Source organism: Triticum aestivum, chromosome 3A (assembly GCF_018294505.1).
Source record: "Triticum aestivum cultivar Chinese Spring chromosome 3A, IWGSC CS RefSeq v2.1, whole genome shotgun sequence".
Lineage (NCBI taxonomy): Eukaryota > Viridiplantae > Streptophyta > Magnoliopsida > Poales > Poaceae > Triticum > Triticum aestivum.
This window is the reverse complement of record NC_057800.1, coordinates 698,782,015-698,790,897: the sequence shown is the minus strand read 5'-3', so window position 1 is coordinate 698,790,897 and position 8,883 is coordinate 698,782,015. Positions and strand designations below refer to the sequence as shown.

Sequence of the window (8,883 nt, the reverse complement as noted above, 5' to 3'; positions counted from 1 at the left end):
AGAGACTCTGTCTGCGGTCTGCTCCGTCTGCGGTCTAACCTTACAATGGATTCCTCTTAAGAGAAAAAAAAACTCATAAAAAGAGGGAAAAAAAGGAAAATATTTCACTAACAAAAAAAATGAAACAGAATAATGCAAGTTCAAAAGTTCATTCCAAAAAGATCAAATCTATTATAAAAGTTCATCGGATGTACAAAACATCTCCAACAATGATAGAGAAACACCAGTGTGCCTAAAAATGATTGTCTAGGACATAATTAGTCTAACACAGTGCTCCAATAGATGATGCATCTGTAAATGACGATGTAGATTTATTTGGGGAGCACAAAATTATTCCCCGCGCTGCATATGTGCAGCAATGCTACCTGCTGCTGCAAAACGAATATGTAGCCATGCAGACGACAACTGACACGTGAAAGTTTCGCCGCCACCTATCGGCAATTTCAATTGGACAAAAAAAATGAAAACGAATACGTAGCCACACGGAAAAATGCTTGATAGAAAAATGAAACATACGAGAACATAAGACTAATGAGGAGGGGATATGACACCAGGAAAAGATCATAGCCTAATTATATCAAATGTTCAATTATTATATAGATATTAGAATATCGTTGGCATTAAAACTATACAATCTCCTACAAATCAGACACACCAGGGTGTGCCATAAACTTCAAAGATTTGTGCTAGTAGTGATCTTAGCACTAGAGTGGATCCATGGAGTCGGTGTTCCCCACACAAAAAATACTAATTTTAACCTACATTGCACGTGGTCATTAATCGAATAAAAATAACTACAGACTTATTCAACCGCTGGCTTAACAAGTGACGTCTGGAATAGAAATACCAAGCCAGCGACCATGGGCCTTGGCCCATTCTAACTGTACCGCACCTCCTTATATATTTATCTCTCCCAAACCCTCTACTCTCGTCCGATGGTGTCGACTCACTCCCTTCTCACGTATTCCTCTCCATCCAGGTCCAACAGGACCGCCACCGTCGCAAATCCTAACACCCATGGCCATCGTCTCCCACCTATATAATGTACCGAATTTGCATGCTGATGCGCCCTAGGGTTCCCATGGCCTCAATGGCCGACACCTTCCTGTGTGACACTTACTTTGCTAGCTTTGCACAACTTGTGCGGTGGCACCGCCACAATGGGCCTTGGTGACCTGCCGCTGCATGGAGATGCCGCCCGCATCATGATTTTCCTTCTCATTGTCGTCAGCACCCTAGCTCCAATTCCCTCTCGGCTAGGCCAAGGAGGTAAGACCCCCCACTATCCCCTATTTTTCCCACTCATATGCGCTACACATTTCGAAGGAATGTCATGCTTATTTCATGGTGTGATCCTTCATGTAATCCTATCCATGTCATTGTATTAATCTTCTCCTCACGACCCAAATATCCTATATGTTAATATCTGAAAACATTAGAATTGAAAGCACACCATTAATGTTTTCAACACCTGTAATCATATTGGATCACATGCTTTTCAGTAAGCGCACTCCACATGTTATACAAGGTAACTTCAACTGAATTTCATCGTCAATTTCGTGCTCAATTTCTAGTTACTCATGAACCTACCTTTCTTGTGAGGATCCAAAAGTTAGGTTTCCAGCATGCTCAACCCATCGTGGTCTTCCCAATAAAACTCTCATCAGGATGGCTCTAATATCCATCTATATTCACTCAAAATTTATAATATCAGAGAACATCTACCTGCATGGCTATTCACTCAAAAGTAGGCGAGTAGGCAGATGTTATCTAACATTATGAATGCTTGGAGTGGATAGGAATGGACATGTGAAGCGACACGATGGGATTTTTGTACGGAAGATCATATGGGCTGAGCATGATCCAAACCTAGCTAACACCGAGAATATTCTCCAATACGGTAAAGAGAAGGTGACTAAAACAAAGTAGGCCTTTGCGATCTCGGTTATTGATATTAATGTTTTGCCCATAGAATAGATAAAGTACCTGGAAGCATGTGTATAGAATGTTACCTAGCAGTATGTACACGGAATAGCAAGTATATTCTATATAGGTGTGTAGCTAACCACAAGTTTGAATGGTTAACCATCAAATAGATTTATAGCATCTCGCCGCCAAATAATCGAGTGCGTCAACAATATTAAGTTGAATGAGGATTAACTATTCTGAAAATCTTCTACAGCGAGCGATATATCATGAATGAGAAATGTTTCATACTAAATTGCAAGTTATGTCCACACCTATAAGGTGCAGGAACTTATAATTTATGGTATTCAACCTTCCCCATATTTGAAAACAGAGAGCAAGTATGCATCTGAGGGGGTGTTTGGTTGCAGGGACTTTTTTATGTTGGGACTAAAAAAAGTTCCTACCAAACCAAACGGGGGGGGGGGGACTTTTTTGGGACTTCTTGCTAAAAGTCTTTAGAAGCACCTCCTTAAGAGTCTTTTTCAAAAAGTCCTAGCACTAGAGAACCAAACACCACCTGAGTTCTCAAGAGTTATGACTGACGGTTATAACAAAACATAGCACAATTCGTTGCTTAGGAACAACTACATAAAGTTGGGAAACAAGTTAACTACAGTACTAGGAAAGAAAACTATTATTCACACATCAGCGAATTTGGTGCTCCCTTCACTCCTTGTAGTTATCTTCCTTTTCCACCAAGGAGGGGTCCGAGAAATGCCTGGTTTATCAATGGCCCAGAACTTGCCATCACCTCGAGATATATCTGCCAAATCATCACATGTAACTCTAGGCTACCAACCGTAGACATATTCACAAAGTAACTTTCCCTATTTCCACTCGAATTTCTTCATATTTAATTTGGTTGGAGTAAGTCTCTATTTTACCACATTGCACAACATATTTGTCAATCCATTGACACATATGTTGTGCAATGTGGTAATTTGCCGAAATGGAGGCTCATTCCTACCAAATTTAAATACGAAAAAAAATTCATGACAAAATTAGAAAACTTACTTTATTTGTGAACATGCCCATGGGTGGAGTCTTGAAGTTACATGCTATGATCCATGTGATATATCTCAAGTTAATGAAAAGCTCTTGCAATTGATAAGCCAGGCATTGCTCAAGCCCTCTTGGGTGGGAAAGGATGATAACTACAACAGTGAAGTGAGCACCAAATTCGCTGACGAGTGAGTAATACTATTTATTTTCCATTATAACAGTTAACTTATTTCCCAGCTGTATGTAGTTAAATCAGAGCAACTGATGTTGCAGCCGTTTTCTTTCGTCCATGGGTCTTAATCTTAAGAACTCAGACACATACTCTATTTCTTCTAGTATGACCGGTAGGCTGAATATCACAGAGAATTAATATATATACAACATTTCTGGTTTATTATATAACACTTGCAGTAGAATGTCTATACTGTAGCTAAATTGTCACCCAACTTAATATTTTTGGCATGCTCATTTATGTTTCAGAAGCTTTATCCTGTAAAGATTATGTGGATAGTTAATCAGTCACTCATGTGGTATGTTATGCACCTATTTAGTGATTTATAGGGTGCAGGCAGGCGAGGATCTCCGAATGACGATCTCATCTGTCAGGCCAGGGAGGAGAGGCATCGCTCCTAATGTTGCGGACTCCACCATTGCACGAGGAATAGCAACAGGGATAATGAACATTGCTTTCTTAACAAAGTAACTATTAAAGATAAAAAAGAAAGGAGTGTGCTCAATTATTATTTTAAAGAACCGAAATACATAGTGAATTGCACTGTCAGTTTTGTGAATGGTAACTACAAAGGTTTTGTTTCTGCTAAAACACGACAAAGATTTTGTTCTTACCATGGAGACTTAAGAATCTAAGTTACCTACACATAGCAAGTTTCCCATGATGTTAACAAGAGTGGAAATGAGAATAAAGTAGGGAAGCAGAAAGTTTCATTGTTCACAATTGAGAAAGCTGTAGAAGAACATATGTAGTGCTAAGTTTGGTGATGATAAGTTCTGGGCCACAATGATCTTGGAGAAGGCAACAGCAGAGGAGGTAGAAGCTGAAGATGAAACATATTTCAGAGTTTCAGCCTCAGAAGAGAGCTTCTGAGGTAGTAGGAAACTAAAATGACTAGAATATGCTTCACTGCTTGGAATTCACTAGCAAATCCAGGAGTTCAAAAGATCCATTAGTTACCTGGGGATTAAATTCATCTAGACCCAGAAGCACACAAACCTGGGCCCGCCAGGTGCGCCCAGACCCCACCCTCCAGGACCTTCAGGCCCATGCAGATCCATTCCAACAAGCTAAATTACAGCAGCTACACAATCATTTTTTTCAGAGACCTGATGCATATCAGTTGTGGAGATGAAGAATTTAACCCATTAGTCAAGGTTCCAAAGTATCAAACTAGTGTTCTGTGCCTGCTGTTGTATTCTCATCAACACCTGATAAATTAAGAACAGGACATCTGAATCTACAAACCCCGTCTTAGAAACAGCAACTAAATATTGTGTCTGATATCTTTTCATAAATCCAAAGCACGTCTTAAATCTTAAGCTCTTAGTAGCAATGGTGAGTTGCCAAGCACATCTTAAATTCTCAGCATCCATTGTGTCACAAAAGCAAATAGTATAAAGGGATGAAGGCATGAAGCATACACTAATCATGAAAGATTACAGTGTTCTAAGCCCTACCTGCAGTACCACAGATCACAAGTGGGCAGTTCTAAAACAGGTTTCTTCGCGGGAACAAGAATTCAGAAATGGGCTAAAATTGAGCCAAATTTTCAGCAGCAAAAAACAAATAACAAGATTGCATGGCTAAGAAGTACAATAGATAGCATCAATCATAATAGATGTAGCAAAAGGCTGATAGCATGTCCTCCTAATTAAGCAGCTTACAGTAGTTCCTTCTAAGCTAGACTCCTAGAGTCAACCTGATTTTACCCGGAACAAGTCAAGGCAAAACAAAAGACATAGCATTGCCGGTCATTGGAATCACTATCCCAAAAGACAGAGCAAGATTTGTTGGCACCTTACGAGCTTTGTTTTGAGGCCAGTTCAGAATCACTGAGGTTGATGGTGTAGCTCGAGAGAAGCTGGATGATGGTGAAAGGACGGGCACCGACAGGGACAAACCGCTTGTTCTCCTTGACGAAATCGATGGCGTCAAACACCCTCTCATCTTTCCCATCACTGATGCTGTGCTTCCAGATGAAAGCAAATTTACCAACGTCTAGAGTGTAGTAGACGCAGTCTGCCTCAACGGATGGGAACTTGGCGGCATCAACAACCAGGCACCTTTGATGGCCGACGAAGATGGCATACCTGCCCACGGTCTCCACAGGCGCGAGCATCTGTTTCTCCGTTGGTTCGATGCCGAGAACCATAACGCGTCCCCATGCCTTTGTGATGAAAAAGACTTCTCCACCAAAATCCAGTAGGAAACACCTGACATCGCCGCGATGACCAAGAGGGTCGACAGAGAAAAACTTGACGAAATGGACCTTAAGCTGCTCTGACAAATTGAACAATTTCTCCATGATGACATTAGACTGCGCCACCGATGCCCAGCCGCCGCCATTGGCGTACACGCCGCCGACCACCGCCTTCCTCATGTAATTGTACATAACATCGTTGGTGGTCACGGGGGCGAAACGTTTGCTCTCAGGAACTGCTGTGTAATACTTGCGAGTTGAGTCACAGAGCACGGTGAGATTGTGCGAGGTGCCGCCACAGAAGAGGAAAACGGCGACGGACGCGTCCCGGGGCAGGGGCGCCTTGAAACGGACCACGGCGCCTATGAGAGGGTTGAGGACGCGAGCAGCGTGAGGCGGGCTCCTGTCGGCCAGGACGAAGAAGCCGCTGACAGTGGTGGTGACCACGTAGTAGTGGCGGGGCAGCGGGAGCTTCTTGCGGAGGAAGCGGCCGGTGGCGGTGTTCACCAAGACCCGGCTGTCGTCGCTCTGGAAGGCCCCGTCGTCGTCGAGGACTATCCAGAAGCGCGGGTGGAAGCGGGGGTCGGAGACGTCGCTCCTCGGGTCGTCGGTGGCGGAGCGCCAGTTGTGGCAGACGGCGCGGAGGTCCACATAGCAGTCGACGTCGTTGGTGTCGAGGAGGCAGTCGGCGATGCGGCGCACGAGGTCGGTCGGTAGCGAGGACCAGCCAGCAACAGCCGTGGCCGGAGGAACAGGGGCCGCGAAAGGCGTCGGAACCTCATCGCCGGGCGCGGCCGCCATCGCCTCAGGCCTCAGCTAGCTGCAAACCCCAATGCCGCCGTACAAAAAGACGCAACTTTTTAGCAAGCGAGCGACCGGCGCAATGGAAACTTGAAAAGTAGACAATCGCCGCGGTAAGGAAAGAGAAGAGGATTTAGTTACCGGATAGATCTACAGAGGAACAGCACCAAGAAGAAGCAGAGTTGGTAGATCGAATGGCGGCGGCGGCGACGGCGGCAGCAGCAGCTAGGGATTCCGGGGGAAAGAGGGGAAATGGTCCAGGGACAAGAAAAGCATTTCTAATGGGCTGAGCTCTCCTCTGAATTGGATTGTAATGGGCTGGATATTTTGAAATGTGTGGATTTGTCTGGGAAAGAACTAGTACACACTTTTTGTTCAATTTTCTGAATATATTGTAGCGAAAGAAATTAAAATCGTAGGTTGGGTACAATGCCAAAGCGATGGGCGGAGTCAGGGGGACGAGCAGGGGCCTGCCCCCCCCCCCCCCCCCCCCCCCAAACGATTGACAATTTTAGTAGGAGCGACGAGTAATTACCAACGAGATTAGATCAATATACGTACTCGGCCCCCTCTATACTCGAATCCTGACTCCGCCACTGGCGATGACTTTTGATGAAAATCGTAGGTTGGGTATAAAAGCAACTCTAGTAGAGTCGGCAAAAGTTTTATAGCCACAATAACCAAAAAAATATATGAAGGCTGGAACAACTGCTCCCTCACTCTAAGTCGGATGTTTGAATATCTGAAAACTAAAAGCTGAAGTGTAGTGTGAAAAATGTTCTTATATTATGGGACAGGGAGAGCAGTACACAATTATGTCGAAGTTTGTGAATATATTGCATTGGAAGTAATTAAAGTAATATGTTTGATACCATACCCAAGTGATAACTTTTTATGAAGCTCGAGAAACCAATATAATATTTTTTTTATTCAACTAATAATATGTTTTTTTTATTCACGACATTCATGTTTGTGTCTTCTAGGTTCTAACGATATGCAAATTTTCATAAAGACATGATACTCGTGGTGCTATGGGCGAAGAAAAAGCAAATTGATATTCTGAAATGCTTATTTTCTGAACTTCTTCAAAGCATCAATTTGTTTGTTTCTTGATAGCACAATAATGACATCCCTTTATTTATTAACAAACTTTTGCACGTAGATAGAACACAGGAGCATATTTGTTGCCCAAACAATTACCTTTTCTTTAAAAAAATGTTAATCTAGAAGCATGAGAGCTCGAGCTACATTTTACATGTCCATATTATTCAATCCTACATTCCTAAGAATTGCTAAATAAACACTTGCTAGCTTATAGTAATTTATTTATTGTTACGATTTTTCTTCTTCTTTTTGGGCAAGGCTAGCCGCTAAAGCTGCTAGTCTATCTACTATATTATTAAGCTCCCTAGGGGTGAAGGCCTCTAATTCAATTGAGGACATTGGTTTTGGATTGGGGTCCTAATTTTGACTTGGTATACAATTTTTAAGGAGCTCTCTCGTTCAAGTGAGGTGTTTAATTTTTAATTTATTTATGATTTCGACTTATCAATGATTTCTCAAATCGGCAAGAACCAGCTTGTAAAAATATACTAGTCTCGCGCACACTCTCATCACCTGACAAAAAAAGTTCCAACATGATTTTGGATTGAGTTTCTAATTTTGACTTGGTCAACAATTTTTCAAGGAGCTCCCTCATTCAAAAAATTTAAATTTGCTTCATGATTTTGACTGGTCATTATCACCTGATAAGAAAAAACACTTCATCGACTCTGCACACACCGAAGCAAAAACAATTATGAAATCCAAACAACACCAACCGCACAACAGAGGGCGCCCACCTAATCCTTCTAGTTGAAGACCAATACAACTCCCCGCAAAAAAAAAGACCAATACAACTAACATATGATTTTCCTATTAGCTATTTCGTACATTTACCAGAAATTGTAGTGAAGTGGTGCACACACTCCACCACCTCAAAGGGCATGCCTACCAATGGTGTTGTGAATATTGTGGTGCAATTTGTTTCTTTTAACATAGTGCAGACATAGACGCTCATACATGCGCACATACACTCACTCATATGAATGCACGCACGCACGCCGTACCATTATGAACACATTCGAGAGACTGAACCAGCACACCATCTTGAAATTGAAGAAGTCAGCACATACGCCTTCCTAGTTGACAAGAACGTCTCCTCATACTGAACGTACATTGCCGAAAAGTCTAAAATAAATTCAAAAAAAAAGTGCAAGCATCAGTGCAATTTGGTTTTGTTCGTAGTCTATTGCTTGTTATAATCTTCAGCTTTCTTATTGTTTTTCTTGCTATCATATTTTATCTTTATTTTTTCTTATTATTGTAGTTTTATGTAATAAATACATTTTTAGCAGGTGATATTTATTGTACAAAAAATTCACCCAACTTGTCACCACCAAATATGATTTATTCTAATGATAACTTTATTGTGAAACGACTGAAATAAAAGTAAGTTCATCATTTACAATATTATGGAACAATTATCAAGAGTTAGGTGGGCCCCTTTCCAGAATATATACACATTTATATATGGACTAAAAAAATATAGAAACCATGTACATAAGTCTTTTTATTGAGTCAAATTAATTCACTAATGTGTAAAGGTTATATCTCATGGATGAACATTTTCCATTGT

The 8,883-nt window shown here is 41.7% G+C and overlaps 1 protein-coding gene across 1 annotated transcript; it reads right to left on the bottom strand.

Moving 5' to 3' along the window:
• Positions 1-4,785: 4,785 nt before the first annotated feature.
• LOC123059229 (uncharacterized) lies at positions 4,786-6,512 on the bottom strand. Its single transcript, XM_044481845.1, has 2 exons — positions 6,348-6,512; positions 4,786-6,225 (listed from the first exon to the last, which is right to left on the bottom strand). Exon 2 carries the CDS (start codon positions 6,204-6,206, stop codon positions 5,004-5,006), a length of 1,203 nt encoding a protein of 400 aa, XP_044337780.1. The 5' UTR covers positions 6,207-6,225; positions 6,348-6,512; the 3' UTR covers positions 4,786-5,003.
• Between the last annotated feature and the right edge of the window lie 2,371 nt (positions 6,513-8,883).

What these genes read in the sequence shown, in the direction of transcription:
- LOC123059229 (XM_044481845.1), bottom strand. Translation starts at nt 6,206, where the DNA reads ATGGCGGCCGCGCCCGGCGATGAGGTTCCGACGCCTTTCGCGGCCCCT.